Below are 24,000 nucleotides of genomic sequence, written 5' to 3' on the forward strand. Positions count from 1 at the left end.
CCTTATAATAGCAAGTTTTGAAAATAAAGGAGAGAAAACCACCTATAATCCCATCTCCTCTTGCTAACCACTCGTGCCGTCTGGGAGCACTTTCTTTCAGTCCCCTTTATGAGCTTATTTTTATAAAGCCGGAGTCCTGTTCCCGTTTTACCTACAAAGAGTACATACAAACCCAAACTCTGTCAGAGCCTTCGTGGTGCTTTACATCATGCCCAGCTGACTCCTCTTGCAGTCGTGAATGGAGTATGGTTTGATTTTCCAACATGGAATCACACGGGAACATCTTCCCGTGCGTCCTGAATTGTTTTCTTAGCTGGCTGTCATCCCTTCCCCTCTTCCCAGCCCAGGCACTCTCTTCGTGGCCGAGGGTGAAGATGGGGGAGGCTGAAAGGGGCTTATAATATTTGTTTTCAAATACCTGCATAATAAATAAATGCCTTTTTATTGTAAAAGAGTCCTGTGACACAGGAGTATAGGGATGAAAGCACTATGCGATTACAGAGCGCTCTCTTGTCTTCCCGCCCTGCCCCAGCTCCCACATCACTGCTTAGACGGCCCGTGGGGGAGGCATGGGGATGCAGAGGACTAGCTCTGCCTTAGGGACACCTTTTTCCTATCAACACCGCCTACCTAATGCCTGGCGGGTTCTCTCTTCTGGCAGTTTATATGCCTCTGGAGGGTCACTACGCCACCTATCTTGTACTACAGGTATGGCAAGTCAGCATTTAAGGGCTCACCTCGTTCCAGAATTTAATTTATTTACACGTCTTTCCATTTACAACTTATTTGTGGGGCAGGAGGGCATGCCGCATGGCTTGTGGGATCTTAGTTCCTGACCAGGGATTGAACCCAGGCCCTTACCAGTAAAAGTGCCAAGTCCTGACCACTGGTCCACTGGAGAATTCCCTGCGTTTACCACTTTCTGGTAGCATTAAATAAATATATATATATAATTTTGGTTCAGCGGTCTCTCACTGTTATAGTACAAGGCATGTTCTTTCTTGACCATCTCCATTGTAACCTGAAGTGGAACTATATGTCTTTTACTAGGTGGCAGTTTATTATTTTTCATTGTGGAAAATATCTTGCATGCAGCAGAATATATGCTTCCTACAGCTAACTGTAAAAACAGATTAAAAAATCAAACACCTCTTCATTGAGCACTCTGGTTAAGAAATACAACACTGGGGCTTCCCTGGTGGCTCAGTGGTAAAGAATCCACCTGGCAATGCAGGAGACATGGGTTCAATTCCTGGTCAAGTCTGAGCCCGTGCACCACAACCGAGGCCTGCATGCCCTACAGCCCAGGCTCCACAACACATGAAGCCGCCACAGTGAGAAGCCCTCGCACCACAACTAGAGAAAAACCCGCACAGCAACAAAGACCTAGCACAGCCAAATGTAAATAAACAAATAATTTTGAAAAGTTAAAAAAAAACCCAAAACCTCTGTCCTTGTACTCTGAAACAAATGACATTTAAAAAAAAAGAAACGAAACATTGCCAGAACCTTAGAACCATCCTGTGTACCCTCTTTAGTTGCATCCCCAAGAGGTGGGTGAGGCAGTGGCCTCACAAGTCCACATGGACAGAGCCAGCTTCAGATCTCCCCGCAAGCCCCGTGTGACAAGCAAGAGGCACTGACCTGACGCTAGCCTCTTGTGGCAGAAGAACTCTGAGCAACAGCCTTTTCTGCCTTGGGGGAATTGTCACGGCCAGTTTTTTGTTTGTTTTTTTTTCTTTTTCCTTACAGTGCCCAAGACAAAGATTTTGGCCACTGGAGGAGCATCTCACAACAGAGACATCCTACAGGTAAGTGCTGGTAGCAAGCTCTGCGCTGGGGCCTCTTCCATGTCTGATACTTCTAAGAGCGAGAGACTCAGCAGTTAACGCTGCCTCTGTTGCCACTCCTGCAGAGATGGGGAGCTGTAAGCTCATTCTCTCCCAGGAAGCCAGCTCTTTACAGCTCACATGGAGAACAGGTTCAGTCTTACACTCAGTGAAATCCATTGCCCTGTCCAGCTCCACTCTCCGATCCCAGCATCAGCTTCTGGAGTCACACAGAAAGTGCCTGTCTTCCACGGCAGATCTTCTGACATCTAAGGCCAGTGTTCTTGTCTACCTCAAGGTTTCCCCCTTCCAATTTAAACGTCTCTGATTCTCCCGGCCATTCCTCTGGTTATACAGCAGCCAGACTTTGTCACTGTCTTTTTCTGGTCCTTCATTGTGTTAGAAATGTACCACCCAAAGTGGAATCAACCTGCAGATATCTGACAACCAGGCCGTCACATCGTGGGGCTGCCAGTGTCTTCCTGGGACACTGAGCAGTTTTAGATACAGCCTGAGGCTGCCTTAGCTGTTTGAGTAAGTGTATCAACTGTTGACCTGTAACATACTTGCCTTAGATAAGGTTCTCTAGAAGCAGAGCCTGAAATGGGAATTCTTCTAGAAGTGATTTGTTGGGAGAGTGCTCCCAGGAGAAGGGATGGAGGGGAGCAGGCAGGGCAGGGGAAGAAGGATAAGCAAGGATGTGGCTCTGGCTAGAGTCAGCGTCAGCTCCATCCCAGGTGGAGATGAGGTACATGGACTATGCTGCAGACTTGGCTCCACCTTGGAGTAAGGGGGGCAGCTAGCTACCATGGGAAGAGGTGAGAATAACCTCCTGTGAGAGGGAGCCTCTGTTCAGCCAAGAGCAATTTTTAAAGATTTTATTTATTTTTTGACTGTGCCCTGCAGCATGTGGGATCTTTGTTCCCTGACCAGGGATTAAACCTGCACTCCCTGCATTGGAAGGCACAGACTCTTAGCCACTGGGCTGCCGGGGGAGCTCCAAGAGCAATTCTTTTCTTTTTTTTTTTCACTTTTACTTGCATTTATTTTTTGCGGCATTTATTCCAGGGCCATAAGTTTTTGTTTCTTCCATTTCTTCTGGAATCTCTTTTTCTTTTGTGCAACCTCCTCTTCTGGTTTAGGAGCAATCTGTTCTTTTTCAGTAAGGATTGTCTCAATGTGGCAAGGAGAGCTCATGTACGGGTTGATCTGACTGTGAGATCTGTAAGTCCTGCGTCCCATCTTGGGGGCTTTGTTCACCTGGATATGTTCAATGACCAGAGAATCTGCACCTAAGTCCTTCTGTTCGGTCTCACTCTCTGCATTTTTAAGCATGTGCAGAACCAAGAGCAATTCTTTTGAAAGGCAGTCATGAACTGTTAGCCAATACTCAGGACATGTGGGTGAGGGTGCATACCAGCAAGGGGATCTGGGTGGGACATCAACAATTCTGTCATTTAGTTGCCAAGTCGTGTCTGACCCTTTTGTGACCCCATGGACTGTAGGCTGTCAGGCTCTTCTGTCCATAGAATTTCCTGTGGCAAGAATATTGGAGTGGGTTGCCATTTCCTTCTCCAGGAGATCTTCCTGACCCAGGGATCAAACCCGTGTCTCCCTCATTGCAGGTGGATTTTTTTTTTTTTTTTTACTGCTGAGCCTCTAGGGAAGCACATCCCCAATCTCTCTCATCAACTAAGAACCTCGAGTCTTTTCCACGTGAGCTCCTCTTAGTACAGATCCTCTGTTCTAAACTAATGTAATTTATCTGGGGGACCTACATGGAAAGCTTTATGTTTATCCCTGTCAGACCTGCTCTTGTTAGTTCGGGTTTGTCTGAGCTTGTTAGTAATAGTCAGAGACCAAGCTGTCTCCACCTTGGCTGTTTGCTAAGCATTCAGTCTTTGTTAAAAAGGTTAAACAGTGCAGGGACAACCTGGGGATCTGTGGCCCTCCAATGGGGACTTCTCCCAGGTCACCCTGACCCTAGGATCACCAGGGTGGCATGGTCAAATGCACTTCTTTTAAGGCAGTAGAGGTGGAATCGAAGGGATCAGAAGACATGAGAAAGGAGAGCCTGGAGAATTCAAGTCTGTGTCCACATCCCCTCTGAGATACGGCTCACCACAGTAAGAACCTCTGTCCTTTCCAGGTGCTTGCAGATGTGTTTGGTGCCCCCGTGTACATCATAGACACCGCCAACTCAGCCTGTGTGGGCTCTGCTTACCGAGCTTTCCACGGTAGGTGGATGGATGGGGGCAGACGCCTCTGGAAGTGGCTGGGGCACTGGCTGGGCTGAGGACAGTGGAAAGGGGAGATTGGGATGTTCCCAGTCTTTAGGAACATGGCAGGCTTCACTTTTCTCCCTTCCCAAACCCTCTATGCCTTTATTCTTTACTTAAACTGGAAAAGAGAGACACAGTCCTAACTAAATGAAGCCTGCTCAGACATTGGTTGAGGGCCCTCAGGCTGAGTCTGGACAGCAGGTAGGTAGGAGGGGTAGATAACATCCAGAGCTGTCTTTTCAAGGAGAGCGGGGAATGGACACAAGGGTGAATGCTTCAGAGCCGAGAAGTCCAGGACCCTGGACAGCTCCATGGGGGGAGCGTGGCTCTGATGGAGGCATCCCAGAAACTAGAGGCATCGCAGAAACTAGGGGAGCAGCAAAGGCCCACACAGGGATGTTGTTTCACCCATGTGGTCCATTTGCCGTATCCTCTGCCTGCTCAGGTTGCCCACCCATGTACCTCAAGGGCTTCTGGTGGTTCCATTCTTCACACACTTATCCTTAACTTCTTAACACATTGTTTTTTTCTTTGAACACTGAGAATTAATCAGGGAGCGTAGCCTTCTCTTAATAAACTCTCATTCTTTCATTTCCTTCCCTCTCCCCTGTGTGCCTCATCCCACATGGTGCCAGCTCCGTATAAAGATCAGTGGGCAATTTATTTCTAGACTCTTGTTTTTAATCAAACTTTACATCCTGTTGACTTTTTATCTACACTTATCTTTGACTTTGTCTTTCTTTTCTCTTTTTTTGGTGACTCCCTTCAGTTTCTTTTTCCTTCTTCATGTCTATGCTAGTTTTGTTAGAGTATACAGCCTGAATACATTTTTAAGAAAAAAATCAGTAGGTGATACTTTTCTAAGGGCTTACATGCCCACTCTCCCAAAGAATACTACCTTGGCTGGACAAAGGACTCTAAAATGTTTTTCTCAGAACTTTGAAAACTCCATTCCATAAGCTTCCAGCCTTCAGAATGGTTCACTTTATGCTCCTTCTGCCAAAACAGGAAGGGAACTTCTCTTTGGGGCCTCCACTGCTATTCTGCACTGTTTTCCTTTCTTATTTTTCTGTGCCACCTTTTTCTTTTCCTGCACTGCTTGGCTTGTGGGATCTTAGTTCCCTGACCAGGGACTGAACCAGGCAATGAGAGTGCTGAGTGCTAACCAGTGGACAGCCAGGGAATTCTCTTCTGTGCCTGTTTAGTTGCCAGAGGTTACCTATGGATACTGCCCTGTACTGCCATCTAAAACTAAACCCTGAGCTAAGTCCTGGAATACCAGTTTCCACTTTATGTCCACATCCATTCTCTCCAGCTATGTCTAGGGACAAAAACCAGTCACACAAAGCCAGGCTGTGAGTGGAGGGAGACCAGAGTCTTTGGAGAAGTCTCTCTGGGGGCCACCCCACCATCCACTGGCCCCTCATCCCCACAGCTCTGGACTGGGATTTTTCAGCATTCTGCGAGAGAACCAGGCCTCGCATCTTTAGTGGGCCCTCCTTCCCTCTTGGTGGTCTTGAGTTTCCCTTCCGTCTGACACTGCTCCTTAATTTGCTTGGAAATTCCTCGTTGTGCCTTGCCCACCTACGGCCGCCTTCCCTCTTTCCAGGCCCATCTCTCCTTTGCCTGGTGAGCATTTACTGAGTGCCTCCTGTATGCAGGCAGTGTGCTAGACCCCAGGGCTCCAGCGGAGACCGGGTCCTGGCCTCCCAGAGCTTCCATCTCAGGAAGGGAGAGACCTCAAATCTGTGGCGGCAGTGTGGCACGCCCTGAGGAAAGCGGAAGGTGCTCAGGGGTGGCAGGGATGTTCTTAGAGGCCGCTTCTTTGGAAAGAGAGGAGGGATCATTCCGCACAGTGGAAAGGCTCTGGGCAGAAGGAATTGTGAAGCGGGGGGCGACTGCAATGCAGTGAGTGGTGGGGAGAGTGGAGTCGCGTGAGGGAGGGGGGCAGGCAGACCTTCCCCTCTGTCAGAGGTTAGAGGTTAGCTGCCTCCTACCACGCACTTCAGACAAACTAGGCCCTGCTGAGAAGGAGGGCTGCTTGGGAAACTTTTCTTCTCTTTCTCCCCCTTTTTAAGATGGTTTCATGGAGGTACAGTTTATATAATATAAAAAAAAAAAATCACCCATACTTGACTATACAATTCAGTGTTTTTCAGTAACTTTACTAAGTTGTGGGACTTCTCTGGTGGTCCAGTGTTAAGAATCCACCATCCAATGCAGGGGACATGGATTTGATCCCTGATAGGGAAACTAAAATCCCTCAGGCCTCCGAGCAACTGAGCCTGCACTCTGCAACAAGAGAGGCCCGTGTGCTGCAACAAAGACTCGGCACAGACAAAATAAAGGGAAAACAAAACAAAATACTTTATTAAGTTGTACAACTGTCACCATAATCCAGTTTTAGAACATATTCTCACTCCAGAGATAAAGTGCTATTTCCGGGTAACGCCTTCATTTGCAATATGCACTGATGCAAAATGAGCTGTCCCTTCTAGGCCTTGCAGCTGGAACAGACATGCCCTTCGCAGAGATTGTGAAGTTAGCCCCAGATCGCAGATTAGTTGCAACCCCAACCCCAGGAGCGTCTCAGGTAAGAGACCATCCAAATGTATTTGTGGCCCTTGCATTGTGAAAAACCATCTAGGTTCTTATTTCCAAAAGGTAAGTATTTTCTTTGTCACCTACATTACAGTTGATGTGCTCAACTGAAGAGGAAATCTACTTTTTTTTTTTTTTCTAATTGTCAAAAAAATAAAGCAAAGGAAGCAGATTGTCTCTGAGATTCAGAGATTCCTCTAATCTTGTAGCCCCAGGGATCAGATGGCTCACTGGGCGCATCTTCCTTGCTCTGATGCCTTGGAGTGGGTACTTGCTTCTAATTCACAAAGTTACAGAAGCCACTGAAAGATTCTGTCACTTAAGCATAAGACATGCTGGGTTTCTACCGCTTAGATCTGAAGTCTGGATCCAAGACAACTGTGTGGTTCCTCAGTCGGGGAACACAGACCCCACTTGCTACAAGTTGCTACCCTGGAAAGCAGACCCTGAGTTGTTGATGAGGATGCAGGAGATTTATGGGCTTCCCTGCTGGCTCAGACGGTAAACAATCTGCCTGTAATGCAGGAGACCTGGGTTCGATCCCTGGGTAGGGAAGATCCCCTGAAGAAGGGAATGGCTACCCACTCCAGTATTCTTGCCCTGGAGAATTCCATGAACAGAGGAGCCTGGTGGGCTACAGATGGGGTCTCGAAGAGTTGGACACGACTGAGCAACTAACGCTTTCACATGTAGGAGATTTATGAGGGGGCACTCTTGGAATCTGCTTGTGTGAAAGGGCAAAGAGGCAGGGCTGGGCCGAGGTGGGAGAGGAGCTGCTGCAGGGCCACCTCAGAGGAGTCCTCGGCCCATCCTACAGGAAGTTCTGAAGCTGGGATGACTCTTTCGAGTTTTATGCAGTTGTAGCGAGGGGCAGTCTAGACAGTTTGCACCACCTTTCCAGTTTGCGGAAGGTTCTTGCAGCCCCAGAGCAGGGGCGACTCAAACAGAGGGCTTTATTACTCACAGTACCGCAGGCGCTATAGGCTCCATGTCTGTATCAGTGCTCCTTGGCCTTGAAGAGCCATGGGGCAGTGTGGAGTGGACCCACGTGGATAATGTGCTCTCACTGTGTCTGTGACGCAACTGGGGGGCCCCAAGCTTAGGAATCCCCCAGCATCATAAAGGAGCTGCCAACAAACCGGTCCAGCCTTGGCCCTCAAAGGAGTCATTGTCTTTCTGATCCTGATCAGCACACCAATTTCCCCTCTCTCCATCTTCCAAGGCTGTTTGCTATACAAACACCCTTGAAGAGATAGTCAGGAACAAAAGCTGTCACAAGATGTGTAGAAACACCTGGAGAACTGTCTGCCCGCCTGTCTTGGGAGCAGAAGCTCCTGCTTTCCAGGTGTCTAGATAACCCGCCCACATGGGTCTGCCCAGGCTTCCATTACTTTCTGTTGTGTGTGTGTCCTGTTTAAAAGGCAGCTCAATGCAGTTGAGCCTGCCTTGAGATAAAGGGCCTTTGAGTTCTGATTCTTATCATGCCTCTCCCTCCCCATGCGACCTTCACGTGACCTTGACCTGCCTCCTCATCTGCAAACTTGTGTTTCTGTATCTGGGAACTGGGACATCTGTCCAGCCTGCTTTTAACCTACTCATTGTGAGGCTTAAAAAGAATCCTTGTCTAGCACGGGTTTATGATACAACAGGAGGTCAGATGGTGTTGCTAGGATTGGTTCAGCGGTTCAGCAGTGTCAGGGCTCTGGGTCAGGTTCCTTAATGTTCTCTAGATCAGCAGTGGACAAAGGGAACATCATGAGAGCCACGTATGTCATTTAAATTATCCGGTAGTCTCATTAAAAAAAAAAAAGTGACTAACTTTAATATATTTAATTCAAAATGTCCAAAATACTGTCATTTCAACATGTAATTGAAAAGAAAAGTTGCTCGTGTGCTGTTTTACTCTGTGTGTGTGTGTGTGTGTGTGTGTGTGTGTGTGTGTGTGTGTGTGTGTGTGGATGAGCTTTGAAATCTGGTATGTATTTTCTTCTAGCGGCAGCAGTCACATTTCGAGTGCCCAGGACCGCATATAGCTTGTGGCTGCCCTATCGGATGGTGCTGTGCTAGGTATACTCCACACGACCACAGGATGTTTGCAGTTGCTTCTAACATCCTGTCCATCCACAGCTGTATTCACAGGCAGGAATCAGAGCATGCCTTTGGGCAGAGAGGGTCTCCTCACACACTCTTGCTAATCAGGGAGAAACATACTACTCTGTTCCCCACAACTCCCCCAACGGACGACACTTGGTTATACAGTCAGCCTGGGGTAGAGTCTGGCTGCTCTTTTATCCTCTCTAGAAGGAGGCCAGCAAGGAAGAAGGTAGTTGGGGAAAGCTTTAGGGTAACAAACAGCTGCGACTGCCTCATGACAGGTGGCGAATACTCCATGTGTGTCCTGCCACTTTCCCTGGCTTGTTTATGACCAGTCACTAATAGCTCATGGAAGTCTTTACCGTGAAACCCAAGTGCAACCTCAGAATCCTTCTCAGCACTAGGTGGCAAGCAGTGACAGCCTGTGATTGTTGGCACAAGTGACTTATTTGAGGACTGGATTGTAAACAACCTTGAGAGCCAGGCAGCATCCTCTGTTTGCCTTCTATGGCGCACCTGTGTGCTCAAGTGGAAACTCAAGACAGGAACAGTATTTTCCTTGTAGGCTCAGCTGAATGTTCCAATTTCCTCCTTGGAGAGGAGATCAAAGGCTCCCTTAGTTCCCCAATGAGTTCATGGGCAGAGGCCCTGTTGCATAATCAGTTGCTAAAGTCCTTGACTTAGGGGCCAGTTAAGCCAAATTGAGATTGGCATGACCTCCTAGTGGTATATGTGAGTCCCATGGAAATATGGATCCGTGGTCTTCAGTGTTGCTGGTCTGTGATGTCTTATCTGTAACACTCACTGACCTGAACTGCCGGGCTTATGCTTGTGCAAGCTACAGGCGAAAAGAGCTTTAAACAAAAGGAATGAAGAGGAAGAATGTGGGCTTGTGTTTCTTTCTGGCCCTTTTTCCCTTGTTGGTTTTTTGGTTTGGGTTTTATTTTATTATACAGCACACTATATTCATAATTTTGTAGTCCATTTTAGGTTTTTTTCTTTGAGCTCCTTTAGCCACAGACTTTATTGTTTGAATATCTGCAACTATTACTCTATTGACAGATTTTAATTTTACAGATCTCTACATTCCATATCGCAAGTTCTCTTCACTTTCCATTTTATGCCTCAAAGAGATATTCCCCCAAATCACAGTTTGCCTGATTGTGTTAAAGCATTCTTTCAGATGTATCCACTTTTAAAATTCTATATTACAACCAAGTATTTATATTCTTAAAAATGTGCCTAGATGTTATTTTTCATGACTACATAATATTCTGACTGGCTGATGAACCACATTTCTCAAGCATTTTCCATATCTTAAGAGCAGTTGCTTCTAGTTTTTTTATTATAATTAACCCTATGTGGGTAAAGGATTAACAAAACCTTTCCCTGTTCTGCATGATAATTTGACTTTTGGTTAATGTTCTAGCTCTGCTTCCTTTGAGACTTAATAAAAATGGAATGTCAACAGTGTTACTAGGCAACATTCAGTTCAGTTCAGTTCAGTCACTCAGTCATGTCCGACTCTTTGTGACCCCATGAATTGCAGCACGCCAGGCCTCCCTGTCCATCATCAACTCCCAGAGTTCACTCAGACTCACGTCCGTTGAGTCAGTGATGCCATCCAGCCATCTCATCCTCTGTCATCCCCTTCTCCTTCTGCCCCCAATCCCTCCCAGCATCAGAGTGTTTTCCAGTGAGTCAACTCTTCGCATGAGGTGCCTGAAGTACTGGAGTTTCAGCTTTAGCATCATTCCTTCCAAAAGAAATCCCAGGGCTGATCTCCTTCAGAATGGACTGGTTGGATCTCTTTGCAGGGGACTCAAGGGACTCTCAAGAGTCTTCTCCAACACCACAGTTCAAAAGCATCAGTTCTTAAGGTGCTCAGCTTTCTTCACAGTCCAACTCTCACATCCATGCATGACTGCTGGAAAAACCATAGCCTTGACTAGACAGACCTTTGTTGGCAAAGTAATGTCTCTGCTTTTGAATATGCTATCTAGCTTGGTCATAACTCTCCTTCCAAGGAATAAGCGTCTTTTAATTTCATGGCTGCAGTCACCATCTGTAGTGATTTTGGAGCCCCCCAAAAATAAAGTCTGACACTGTTTCCACTGTTTCCCCATCTATTTCCCATGAAGTGATGGGACCGGATGCCATGGTCTTCGTTTTCTGAATGTTGAGTTTTAAGCCAACTTTTTCACTCTTTCACTTTCATCAAGAGGCAACATTGCTTACGGCCATATGGCCTTGAATGAGGAAACTACATCATAGGTGGGAAAACACAGATACCTAAGGGTAAGTCAGACTTAGGGCTCCCTGAGTGCTGTGACCTCTTACAGGCACGTCTCTTGCCCACGGAGGTGTTGGGAGAAATACTTCTGTGGGAAGTGAGGCTACTGCACGTGTAAGATGTGGATTTCATCTCCTTGCATCTGAGCTGTGACCTGGGGGGTAGGGAGGGAAGGAGGCAGGGAGGCAAAGAGACCCTTCCCTGGACACCTGTACAAACTGTTCATGGGCCCCTTCAGCCACTGTGCCAGCACTCATGTTTCCCCAGTATATTCTGTTGAGGGTCAGGGTGTAACCCACGGTAGTCTTATGAGTCTGAATGTTTAGTGGTGTCTGAGAAGACCCTTGGTGTACCTAGCACCCTACATTTAGGATTATTTCTTTAGGGGAGCTTTGTGGAGTGGAATAACCAGGTTGAAAGCTATGGGCTTTTTTGAGCCCCTTTATCCAAATGTAAAGTTGAGATGGGGGAGGGAGGTGGGAGGGGGGTTCATGTTTGGGAACACATGTAAGAATTAAAGATTTTAAAATTAAAAAACTAAAAAACTAAAAAAAAAATTAAAAAAAAAATAAAGTTGAGGTGATTTCCAAAAGTGTTGCACCACCAACTTCTACCAGCTATACAAAGAGACAGTCATTTCCAGGCACCTTCCTCAGAATTTTTTAATGTTTTGTAGATTTAAAAACAAAAATTGGTTTCTTGTCTTAGTTCCCGTTTTTCAAAGATCTTAAACTAGAGGTTGGGGAACGACTACCATTTCCTCTTCCGTGAACTGACACGTCTCTTTTGTCTGCCCAGCAAAAGAATTAAATTGCAAGTGAGCGGGATGAAAAAGTTTTTAAACTGTTAATTTGCAAAGAGGTGTAAGAGGCACCTTCCCTTCCCCATCCTAAACTGCTCTTTCCACCTCTCCAGGTCTATGAGGCCCTCCTCCAGCGGTATGCCATGCTTGAGCAGAGAATCCTGAGCCAGACCCGGGGGCCTCCAGAGTGAATTCTGCAGGCCCAGGCCCCCGACCCCACTTGGAGATGTGGCCTTGGACAGCTGGGATCCTCTTCCCTATTCTGGGCAGCTCTGCCTTCCCCTCTTCCCCACCTGATTCCTTGCGGTGCTCCAGCCCTGCCCAGGACCACCTTAAAGCTCATCTTAGCACATCCTCCTGAACCCAGATGGGCTGCTTGTGTCCCCTTGCCATTGTGCCCAGGGCAGGAAAGCATCTCTCTTTTCCTATCTTTATCCCAGGAAGCAAGATAACACTGAGCTTGGGATATATCCAAGAAAAATTGTGACTTTTCCCCTTTCAGGACCTAAATCAACAGATTGGGAAAGACAAAGTGAAATAAATAGATTCTTTCCTCTTTACTCACCAGTTTTCAGGATGATAAGTTGATCCCTAAGCATCCTCTGAAAGCAATTAGGTTTTTAGTATCAGTATGATACGTTTAACATACTTTGTATGTCTTAATCCATTGCAGTGATTCTTCTTCTTTTTGTCTTCTTTCTGATAGCCATTCCCTCCAACTTTTTTCCTGCTTTCCTTGTGTGTGTGCGCACGCTCAGTCATGCTCAACTCTGGATGCCATGGACTGTAGCCACCTGGCTCCTCTGTCCATGGGATTTCCCAGGCAAGAATGCTGGAGTGGGTTACGATTTTCTTCTCCACCTGCTTTCCTTATTTATCATTCTTTCTTTCTTCTTTACTGAGCCTTCTGCCCTGTCTACCCTTTAATTATTGCTGGGCCCCAAATCTCTGTTCTCATTCCTCCTTCCCTCCGATTCTGTCCCCTCTTGTTGGATGATTTCATCTAGCCTTGGACTTCAACTGCCCCTTAAATACTAGTTATACCCAGCTCTGTGTTTCCAGCCACAACTCTCTTTGGAGTTGGTCAGCATTCTCACAGGGGTACTTCAGACGCAACTTATCTTCCCATGCCCTTCCCCAAACCTCCTTGTCCAGAGATTGTGTTTCAGTGAATTGGTACCACCATCTATCCATTCATTCATTCAGGAACCCAAACTCAGAACTCAGATATCTGCTTTCCCACCTCAGATCAGTCACCAAGTAACTTAGGTTAGTCCTTCAGTAATCCCTTAAAAGTAGTTCCTTTCTCTCCATCCCTCCCTGTTTTACTTTAGACCCTTTTATTCCTTGCTGAAATTATTGCAAAAGCCTCCGTAGAAAGTCCTCTGTGACCTGCCTCCTGCAAAATCCTCCAGATTTTCCTGTTGCTACAGGCTTGCACCTAAGTTGGACTTGCGTTAAACCAAACTACTTGTGGTCTCATCCAGAGGACACAAATGCTGCAACAGGTTTGAGACCTAGAGGATCAGAGCAAAGACTAGTGGGAAGTCAAGGGAAGGAGTTTAGAGGTTTAAGTAGGAGAAGAGATATCACATCTGAAAAAGATGAAGTCATCTTGAAAGGGAGTGATACCCTTCTAAGCTTGATGGATGAAGGCGAAAAAAGGAAGCAAGAAGCTAAAGATCACAGCCCATCAACAGCAGGTCAAAGATTCAGAAGAACTCTCCCCCCACCTCACCACCACTTGGACATTACTTATTAAAGAAATTCCATTACCAACCAACAAACAAGGAGTCTCCTACCAAAAAACAGAGGAAGTCGCTCAATCCACTCGTCATTTTACCCTGCCCCCATAGAGTTGCCCATTATTACAGGGATATCAACATAAACAGAAAAAGGAGCTGATTATACAAATATGAGAGGAAAAGTGAGAATCATAACTTTTAAAGCTAATGAAATACTTCACGTAAAAAGCAACAAAAGGTAAATTATAACAACCCTCTAACATGAACGTCAAAAAATAAGAAACAATTGTGGCTATGGGAGAATACCACAGATCAGAAATCTAGAAACTCAGAATAAAAATGAAAATGTGAACAACAGATAACGTGAAAAGAGGATGGCCCAAACTTGGGAAAGAATTTGAACAGAAAGATAAAGTCACCCTAGATGATGAAGACTAAATTAGAGCATATCCAAATGAAATAGGAATGACTGCAAGTGCTGTAAATCTTATAGAAGATAAGAAAGAAGCCACGACAGCAAAAACAGCATGAAGAGCTGGAAAGGCCCCGAAGGAAAATGACAAAGAAGATAGGCAAGGAAAAATAACACAGGCAAAATTGGAGTCTTGAAGCCAAAAGATAAAACAATGAAACAGAGTTAATATTTAAAACTATCCAAAGAGGAAGTCCTGGAAACAGAAGATCTGAATTCGTGTCTTGAATAGGCCTGTCTTGTTACTTGGAAAATTGACTCAGAATGATCAGCTGAGATACTTCCTAGCAAACTATTATCCTTTGAAGGTGAGGGGGATTTTCTATAGGCCAAAAGGCCAGAAAAGTCTCCAAAAAGATCAGGTTGGCATCAAAAAGCGAGGTAGCGGTGGAGGAACATGTTCAAGAAACTCAGAGAAAAAATATGAACGGAGTGTTTTCTGTCTAGCTAAGCTGCCCTTTCAGAGAAAGCAATGGCACCCCACTCCAGTACTCTTGCCTGGAAAATCCCATGGACAGAGGAGACTGGTGGGCTGCAATCCATATGGTCACTAAGAGTCAGGCACGACTGAGCGACTTCACTTTCACTTTTCACTTTCATGCATTGGAGAAGGAAATGGCAACCTGCTCCAGTGTTCTTGCCTGGAGAATCCCAGGAACGGGGGCGCCTGGTGGGCTGCCATCTATGGGGTCGCACAGAGTCGGACACGACTGAAGCAACTTACCAGCAGCAGCAAACTGCCCTTTAAGTATCAAGGATGTGTTTTTAAAAGTTTTAATCATGCAAGAGCTCAGGAAATATTGTACACATAACTCCTCAGTATTCTAAAACAAGCCTCATCCAATTAGGAGATCATTGGGGAAACTTCAGCAAAAGGATTGCTAGTGAGCAACGAATTGATTTAGATCTAAGACTAAAGTGAAAGTGGGGATTGGGGTGGGAGAAGAGTATCAAATGGTACATGTTTTGACAAGGTAGAAGTAACAACTAAATTAAAAAAAAAAAAAGACGGTATAAAGAGCTGTCATGGGAATTCCCTGGTGGTCAAGTGGCTAAGACTCTGTTCTCCCGATGCAGAAGGCCTGGGTTTGATCCCTTGTCAGGGAACTAAATCCCACTAAGACCTGGTGTAGCCAAATAAGTAAATAAATAGATAAATTAAAAAAATAAAGTATATATATATATTTATTTATAACCTCAAAGAGCTCTGTTGCAAAGGCGAAATGTGCAAGTCCAAGGCAAAGGGAAAACATAAAGCAAAATTTCAGAGTGTCCAAAAAAGTGATTGAGGGAATTTCCTGATGGTCCAGGGGTTAGGACTCGGGCATTCTCACTGTCTCTGTTCGATCCCTGGTAGGGGAAATGAGATCTTGCAAGTTGCACAGTGGGGCAAAAATAAAAATGTCGAAGACCTGGGTGTAAAATACTTATCAAACTTACAGAAATGTGTTAAGAAAAATTAATGGAGAGAAAAAAGATTGATAATGAAATTTATAGGATATAATTAAAACTGATAGGTGAAGGATAGCTTTATAATACTGGAACACTGATAAAAATAAAACAGTAAGAGTTAAATGAATTAAAAATACAGGAAAAAAATGTCAACTCTACCCAATAAAAAAAAGACAAAGTTTCTTTTTTGTTTGTTTGTTTTTTAATTGAAGGATAAATGTTTTACAGAATTGTGTTGGTTTCTGCCAAACATCAACATGAATCAGCCATATACATATGTCCCCTGACATTGTATTTCTTTTATCTCCCAAAAGTCCATTTCTGAAGTGTTTCATTCTCTCTTCATGATGTTCCTGTTTCCAAATGTCTTTCAGCATGTTTATAATAGCCTTTTAAAAATTCCTTGACTGTTAGTAACATCATCTATGCCATTTCTGTCCATTTCTAATGGCTGATTTTTCTCCTGATGGGTTACATTTTCCTGCTTCTTCTCACATTTAGTAATTTTAAAAATTAAATGTTGGGCATTATAAATTCTTTCATGGTACAATGCCAGATTTGTTGAATTCTTTTAAAAAGGGGTTGACCTGTTGTCTGGTGAAAGTGAAGTTGCTCAGTCATGTCCGATTCTTTGCGACCCCATGGACTGCAGCCTCCCAGGCTCCTCCATCCATGGGATTTTCCAGGCAAGAGTACTGGAGTGGGGTGCCATTGCCTTCTCCAGGGGATCTTCCCGACTCAGGGATTGAACCTGGGTCTCCTGCATTGCAGGTGGACACTTTACCCTCTAAGCCACTAGGGACCAGCTTGATCACGGCAAGGCTCGGTAGTGTGGATTTACAGTGGCCTTGACTCTAGGGCTGGTTCAGCTCCACTGCCCTTGGAGCGACTCTCTTCTGAGTCTTTACTCTTCGTGTCCTGGGTGTTGAGTAAGGACTTGTCCACTTTAACCAGTTAGAAATAAAAAGTGTTCTGTGCCAGTCTTGGAGCTATTCAGCTTGCTTGCTTTCTTCCCTCATGGAGTTTGATTCTAAGGATGTGAAACCTTGAATTCAGCAAAAGCCCCAGGAGACTTGTCTGCAGACCTCCAGCTTTCTCAATGCAGGGCCCTCCTCTCTCTACTCTGCTCCTTCAGTTTCCTCATCTCCAACCTGTCTCTCCGATCCCGACTCTACAAGGTGGCCAAGTTCTGCTTGTTAATGTACTTCCTGTACTGTGGACTGGAATGTGTCTCTAGGCAGAAGGCAGGGGCAATCATAAGCCTCACTTCAACTATTTCTCTTTTCACAGAGATTTCAGTATGGTACAAAATCCAAAGATAGTTGACTCCTATCTTTTGTCCAGTTTTCTTGTCATGGCTCCGAAGGGCAAGTAACTGGAAGTAAAACATCTTATCCAGCACTTCCAGAGGTTTCTCCACCTTGTAGGAGCCTGACCTAAAAAGGAGGCTTGGCCTCTCAGTTTTAAGAGTTCACAAGGACGGACTATTCTAGTTTTTTCTGTTCTTACTAGAGGCTCTTTGATTCACTCACTATTGAATTGAAGGAAAAAACCCCTTCTAGTTTCACCTACTGTTCTTAAGTTACTGAGTCAGTGCTTTCCAGTGAATATCTCTTAGCTATTTTGGGATTCTGCATTTCCCAGGTACGTTTTCTACCTCATTCCTCAGCTTCCCCTTGCACAGAGACTAGCCCATGAAGCTTTTATTGCTGTTGGTACTTAACTTGATTCGTTTGTATTTTGGTGTTTTGGGGGAAACCTTGTCACCTGGTTTTATTGTAAATGTACATGGATTTTCTGTTCTTTTTTTTCTTCTTCCATCTAGTTGCTCTGTGAGAATTTTGGAAGATTCCAAAGGTATGCAGCCACCAACCTAGCCCCCATCTTCTCAGAATCTGGTAGAAGTTTTAAGAGCTTAAATGTAATTTATCAGGCTCTCTCTCTGCAATAGTAGAAGGATGTATCAAAATGTAGCCTCCATTAGCCAGTGTCACTAAGCTACTATAATAAGTATAGCTTGCTTCTTGACCCCCAGCAGACTTACAGTATGAGTGAGAAATAAACTTTGTTGTTTTGAGCCACTGGGGTTTGGGGATTTTCCATTAGCATAGCCTAGTCTAATCTGTTATAAGAGCTATGGAAAGTTACCTTTTTACCTAATTACCATCCAAGCCAATTAATTTAGTTAAACTCAAGGTAGTCACCACTAAGTTAAGACAGGGTAGGAAGAAGAACTGTGGGGACAAGAAAGAAAAGAAAACAGTTTTGAAATGTCTGGGAAATAACTTTTGAAGTTGATGGCACATGGGACAGAGTGGAAGTAAATAGATACGTTTGGGGAAAATTGTATTGCCAAAAAAAAACCCATGCACCCATCCAATTAATGTTACCCCCTGAAATTGTTTAATGTACTGGTAATTTAATGTACCTGAATTACCCACTAATATATACTCATGTATGTTTCCCATAGTTCTCATAATTATCCCCTATGGTATATCTCTATAATCAGGGCCTTTCATGAGCTGAAACAGGCTGGGGCTACTTCTGTGTGTTTAAGTAGAGGTCTCTAAATAAAATTACAAAAATTGTGCTTCCTTTAAGAGTTTATCTTGCCAATTAAATGCGCTTAAGTTTCACAACAGAATTTGTTATAACTATACAGATACCAAGTAGTATAACGCCATAGTTTTCTGTCTTCTCTTATTAACTGGATATGGAAGGATTCCATGCTCAGCTGTTTCTTCCTGATCCCTTGGTTTCCCACCTTGATCACTGAGGAAGGAAGAAAACGGGAAGAGGTTCGAACACACAGAATTCCTGAATGGCAGAATTCCCTGCCATAAATTTTAGAGTGGACATTGGTTGGGTTTTTGCCTTTCAACTTCCCATCGTCTCATGGCTGATATTTGAGATACCCAGGATCACCTTCCCTAACAGCCTGTGGGCACGTGAGCAAATGGTGGTCGAGACAGGCTAATCCTATGAGCCTAACAACATGGATTTCAGCTCTGCAAGAGAATCATGGGAAGAGGATTCCAGCCTTGCCAGTGGGGAGTTTGGGGTGGGGGTGGGGGTCTAGGGCAGAAACCACCTTAATGTGTCTTGGGAACAGAAAGTAGGTCAGTGTGTCTGGCTGATGATGGTGAGATGGTGGAGGAAATAGGGCTGTTCATATACCAGTTAGCCATCATAACAGGAAGCCATGGGAGGATTTGAAGCAAGGGAGAAATGTGAAGTGAGTCCCATTTTGAAAAGATCATTTCAGTTGCTATCCAGAACATACAGCCAGGCAAGGATGAAAGCAGGTGACAAGACATGATTTTAGTTCACTGCTGTTGCAGTGGTCCACAAGTGAGACAGTGGGTGGTGATAGTGTATTTGGAAGAGAAGTGGACTGATGGCCGATGTGTTTCTGAAACTAGATTGCTGATGGACTGATTATGGGAGGAATCAAGAATTACATAAACTTTCAACTTGAACTATTAGCTGGTTATGCCATTGACTCAGACAGGCACAACCGGAGGAGTAGATTTGTTGGGGAATGAGGAACTCTGCTTTAGTTACGGCAAGTTCTAGATACCTGATAGGCTGCCCAGTAGGGATGTCAGGTAAGCATTTGGCTATATGAATTTGAAGTTCCCAGAGATGCCAGGGTGGAAGACACAGATGTGTTGGCTGTTTGAACCACCCTGAGCCTTTATTTTGATACCCTACCTGCTGCGGAGTAGCAGAGAAGCAGCCAGGCTAATTGTTGGCACACAGATTATGGCCGCTACCTTCCAGCAGGAAGGAGGCAGTGATTTATCTTCCCTTCCAAGGAATGGCAGTTGCTTTTCTTGTCATGTGTCCAGCAGTATAGCATCCTATAATCTGCAAGTGACTCCCAAGTGTGGTCCCTGAGGTGTTCCTAGTGCTGTGGAAACGAGGGGTGGTGGGCCCTCATTTCAACTTCATTGATACTTTATACAAAGTGGACTTTTACATAAGATCTTGTTTGAATAGGTTTCTGCTATTTAAAAAATGTAGAGCATGGAAGGAATCTAGCCTACTCACATTTCCCCCTTTATTTATTTAGCCTCCTTGCTTTCTGTAAAAGGAAACTGAGGCTCAGAGAAGTGAAACAGCTCAGACTTCCAGGCTCCACCTCGAGCCTGGCTCCTCTTGTCCTGCTCCAAGAAAGGTGGCAAATCAGGAGCAGCCAGAGGACCATTTCTGTACCGAAGGATTCCGCCCTTCATCCCTGAGATGTGAGCGTGCTTTCCCTCTTTAGCTGGGAGCTTCGTCTGCTGCTGCTGCTGCTGCTAAGTTGCTTCAGTCGTTTCCTACTCTGCGACACTATGGACAGCAGCCCACCAGGCTCCTCTGTCCATGGGATTCTCTAGGCAAGAATACTGTAGTGGGTTGCCATTTGCTTCTCCATCATGACCCTTCCAAGCCCTGATTGTGGTAAGGATGGTAGAAACCGACACAGAAGACAAGGCGCTCTCAAGCAGCCGTTTGGGGAGTGAAGAGGGTAGTAGAGACACTCGCTGGACAAGCTCAGCTACGGGAACAACTGAGACCAGTTTTAAAGGCGCAGGTTAAAGGGGGTGGGGTGGGGTTAAGGGTAGAGAGGCAAGTTGCTGGAGGCCCCGTTCCACCATCTGCGGCTTTGCGGGGGCGGGGCTCCGACTCTCCCTCCCTGGGATGTGTCCAATTTCAAGATCCCCAGCTGTGCCTTTGTGTGTGTTTGGGGTTGGGTTGCAGACGTAAGAGACCACTTGTCATTTTAGGGAAATCAGCCTTTTTTTTTCTGCAGATTAGTTCGCCTATCAATTCAGACACGTCTCCTGTGGTTCACTGTGCCCTCCATCTCAGGTAGGGAGACGGAGGCGCAGAGGGGAATCCACGCCAGAGTCCTGGGCGACCCAGCCTCTCCGTGGTCGCAAAGCAGCATGCGTTCGGGAGCGTGGGCTTGAGTGCAAAGCAAGAATCACGGTGCCGTGGCCACGAGGTCCAGGGGTCCTGGGGCTAAGTGGTCCAGGACCCAATCTTGCCAGCTCGCCCGGCCTCGCCCTCGGGTCCTGCATTTTGCACACGCCTTCCGGACCACGCCGGCTGGGGGGCGGGGCCCTCGTTTGTTGTTTATCTGCGGCCCCGCCCCCGAGGGGGGCGCGGACCACGAGGCCGGAGGGCCCGCCTCCCCTCCCCCTCCCCGCCCAGCTCGCCCGCCTCTTTGTATCCAACATCCGGGTTTCCCCGCTGGCTCGGCTCCGCGGCCGCGGCTCAGGAGCCATTTTGGACTCGGTTCAGCTCCCCTCCCCCCCACCCCTCCCCCCGTTCATGGCCCCTCCGGACTCGGCCCCTGTGCCCGGGGCCCGGGCCCAGCCCCGCCGCGCGATGCCTGAGTCGGGCGCGCCCCGGCCCGCGCCCCGCCGCCGCCCCCCGGCCCCCGCGTCGTCCCGGAGCCCGGGCCGAAGCCTGCGCCGCCCGCAGCGGCCGTGAGCCCGGCCCCGCCGTCCGGCCCTTGGAGCCTGCACGCTGCCGGGAACGAAGGCGCAGGAATCGCGCGGGGAACGAGGCCGAAGGAAGGAGCGGGAAGGAGAGCGCAGCCGCCGCCGGGCCCTGCGCGCCCCGGGAGCGCCGCGCGGCCCTGCCCGCGGGCTCCGGGTGTCCGCGGGGCGGCGCCGCGGAACATGACGGCGCCCTGGGCGGCCCTCGCCCTCCTCTGGGGATCGCTGTGCGCCGGTAAGAACGAGGCGCGGCGTGGGGGGCGCAGGAAGGGCGCGCGGAGCGGCTTCGGGCGCCGCGCGGTGTTTACCAACAAAGGGCGGGCCCGCGGCCTCCTTGCCGCGCCACCTGCACCCAGCTTGCACCTCCCGGGGCGGGGACAGGGGGCGCGCAGGGCGCCCCGCTCCCTGGTCTTGGAGGGGGGCGGTGATCTTGCCTGTGCGGCGGCCTGCGGAGCTCCCGTTCGCGGAGGCGACCCCAGGGTCGGGGTTCTGGCTATATGGGCGCGTGGAACCTAGGGAGAGTGAGATGAAAATCGGAGCATGGGGAAGGTGGCCAAGAGGGGCGGGCAGATCTTATACGGAGGTAGCGGGATTGTAGGTGCAGCAGCGGCTGGGGGCAGGATTGCGCGACCCTCAGAGCCACTTAGGTGTAGCGGAGCGAAGCGGGCCGCTTCACACAGCCCAGAGGAGTCTCCTGCACTCCACCCCACCACGTCTGCGTGGTGTTCCCCGGGAGGCGCGCCGTTGGCGCCAGCTCCCACCTGCGCCCGCTTTCCCTGCGCCGCCCCGGTACGCGAGGTGCGGTCACTCCAAGAAACTGCTTTGTTTTGGGGCACCTGAAAGGAGAGGTGGGGTGAGAAGAAAAACCAACAGGTCCCTGTTCGTTCTGACCTCTGGGAAAGCACGTGGCGGGGGTGGGTGACCCTGCTAGCGTTCGGCGTGCGTGCTGGCGGCTTAGGGTGGGTGGGTGCGGGTGTACGCACATGGAGTCCCGCTGGGAGATAGCTTTTCCCCCTGGCTGGCGCACAGATTTTTCCTCTTTTAGCGGTACTGGGACGCGCCCTATTCTAGTGTGCGCGCGCGGACAGGCTCCGCACTACGCTTCGGATGGCTCTGGGCAGCCCACGGAAGCCGCGCATTAAAGCTTCAGGGAGAAGCCCGGGACGGTCTCTTAGGCTGGTGCGCGGCAGCCGGGGAGCTGGTCCTGCGCGTCTTTGTTCCCAGCCCCCATTACACATGCAGCGCGGGTCCCCTGCCGCCCGCGGTGGCAGCAGCTTAGACTCTGGGAAACCCGCGAAGGGCGGGGCTGGGAGTGCAGGGGCGGGGCTGGGATCCCCGGGCTGCTGCGGGGGTGGGGATCCCGGATCTCCTTATCCCCACTCCCACTCTACCGGCCTCCTTTCCGATGTATCGTGGCTTAGCTGTCTGCACCGAAGGCAAGTAACTTCTCCTTGTGGGGCTTGGAGCTGCGTAACTTGAATGCAGCGAATGGAAGACAGAGACCCCTTATTGGTGGATGCATGCGTGCTCAGTCAGGTCCGACTCTTTGCGACCCCATGAACTGTGGCCCGCCAAGCTCCTCTGTGTCCATGGGATTGTTCAGGCAAGAATACTGGAGTGGGTTGCCATTTCCTCCTCCAGGGGATCTTCCCGACCCAGGGAGCCAGCCTGGATCCCTTGCATTGGCAGACGCATTCTTTACCACTAGCCACCTGGGAAGCGGCCCCTTATTGGTACTTGGGCACAGTATGGAAGGGAGTCATGGATCTTTTGGAGCCATTTCTTGTGTCACAGAAGCAAAGTGTTCGTGGTGGTGAACCTGTTCCTTTCTCTGCCTTTGAAGTTTTGCTTTGCGATGCTTTTCTCCCAAGTGAGATCTCTGAAGTGAAGGAAGACATTGGCCTCTAGAGGGAAGGGCTGCAGTTAGCCTACTTTACTAGGCAAGCAGCGGCTCACGTGGCTGTCTCTGGATCCCTTCTGGAGGTGCTGGACTCTTCCAAGACCAGGCCTTCAGAGCTGGCCTCTTCCCTAATTAACTCTTCTGTCCTGATCAGTTTCAGGTCCCCACCTGATTAGGTGAGGCAGGGTGGGATTGGGTCCCTGGGATTGCCATGCTCTTCCCTGGCTTGGGCAGTGCTTGTGTGTGTGTGCTTAGACCTGAGCCGGCTAAGCTCCTCTGTCCATGGGGGTTCTCCAGGCAAGAATACTAGAGTGGGTTGCCATGCCCTCCTCCAGGGGATCTTCTCAACCCAGGGATCGAGCGCAGGTCTGCCGCATTGCGGACGGATTCTTTACTGTAGGAAGGTGGGAGTCACTGTGTGTTTCTTGTGGTCCCATCAGCCAGTCCTCTGGTGGCCACTACCTGACTTGTGAGGAACTATGGGAGGAGCCTCAGCAGACCCCAGTGGGGGCAGAGCTGGTCCTCCTGTTCCTCCACCCTCCTGGATGTGCTTCCTTCAAACCCTGGGCTTGCTGTTTAGAAGTACCCCCACCTTCCTGTAGAAGGAGGGTCTAGGATGGCACTGTCAAACAGAAATATAGAGGGAACCACATAGAAGACTTTCAACTTTTCTGGTAGTTTTGTTAATAAAAGGACAAAGAAACACGTGTGTCTTAGCCTCCTCAGGGCGCTAAACAAAAGGCCACAGGCTGTGTGACCTAACTCTTTTCTCCCAGTGGAGGCTGGGAGTCTGAGGCCAGTATGCTGGCATGGTCGGGTTTTAGTGAGGGCTGTCTTGCTGGCTTACAGATGGCCGTGCTCTCATTGCATCCTCACATGGCCTTACCTGGTGCTTCAGGTGGGGATACTGGGGGCACTGTGATTTTTTTTTTTTGCTTTCACTAACCCCATCAAGGAGGCTCTACTCTCTTGAACCTCTAACGTTTTGCAAAGACCCCATCTCCAAATCCCATCACATTGGGCATTAGAGTTTCAACA

General features: G+C 47.9%; 2 protein-coding genes across 6 annotated transcripts in view; both read left to right on the plus strand.

The window, feature by feature from the left end:
• The window catches only part of XYLB (xylulokinase), a 44,613-nt gene extending 28,861 nt beyond the window's left edge, over positions 1-15,752 (plus strand). For 3 of the 4 annotated variants that reach the window (XM_060402085.1, XM_027958020.3, XM_042236500.2), the window contains 4 exons: positions 1,753-1,811; positions 3,979-4,066; positions 6,610-6,704; positions 12,015-15,752. In XM_060402085.1, the coding sequence (XP_060258068.1) occupies positions 1,753-1,811; positions 3,979-4,066; positions 6,610-6,704; positions 12,015-12,092 (320 nt within the window). In that variant the 3' untranslated portion in view covers positions 12,093-15,752. The other variant, XM_042236498.2, reaches the window with a different exon arrangement.
• A 5,396-nt stretch (positions 15,753-21,148) lies between these two features.
• Positions 21,149-24,000, plus strand: part of ACVR2B (activin A receptor type 2B) — a 37,198-nt gene continuing 34,346 nt past the window's right edge. For both annotated transcript variants that reach the window (XM_042236496.2, XM_042236497.2), the window contains exon 1: positions 21,149-21,297. In XM_042236496.2, the coding sequence (XP_042092430.1) occupies positions 21,246-21,297 (52 nt within the window). In that variant the 5' untranslated portion in view covers positions 21,149-21,245. The remainder of the gene's footprint in view (positions 21,298-24,000) is intronic.

Source organism: Ovis aries, chromosome 19, assembly GCF_016772045.2.
Source record: "Ovis aries strain OAR_USU_Benz2616 breed Rambouillet chromosome 19, ARS-UI_Ramb_v3.0, whole genome shotgun sequence".
NCBI lineage: Eukaryota > Metazoa > Chordata > Mammalia > Artiodactyla > Bovidae > Ovis > Ovis aries.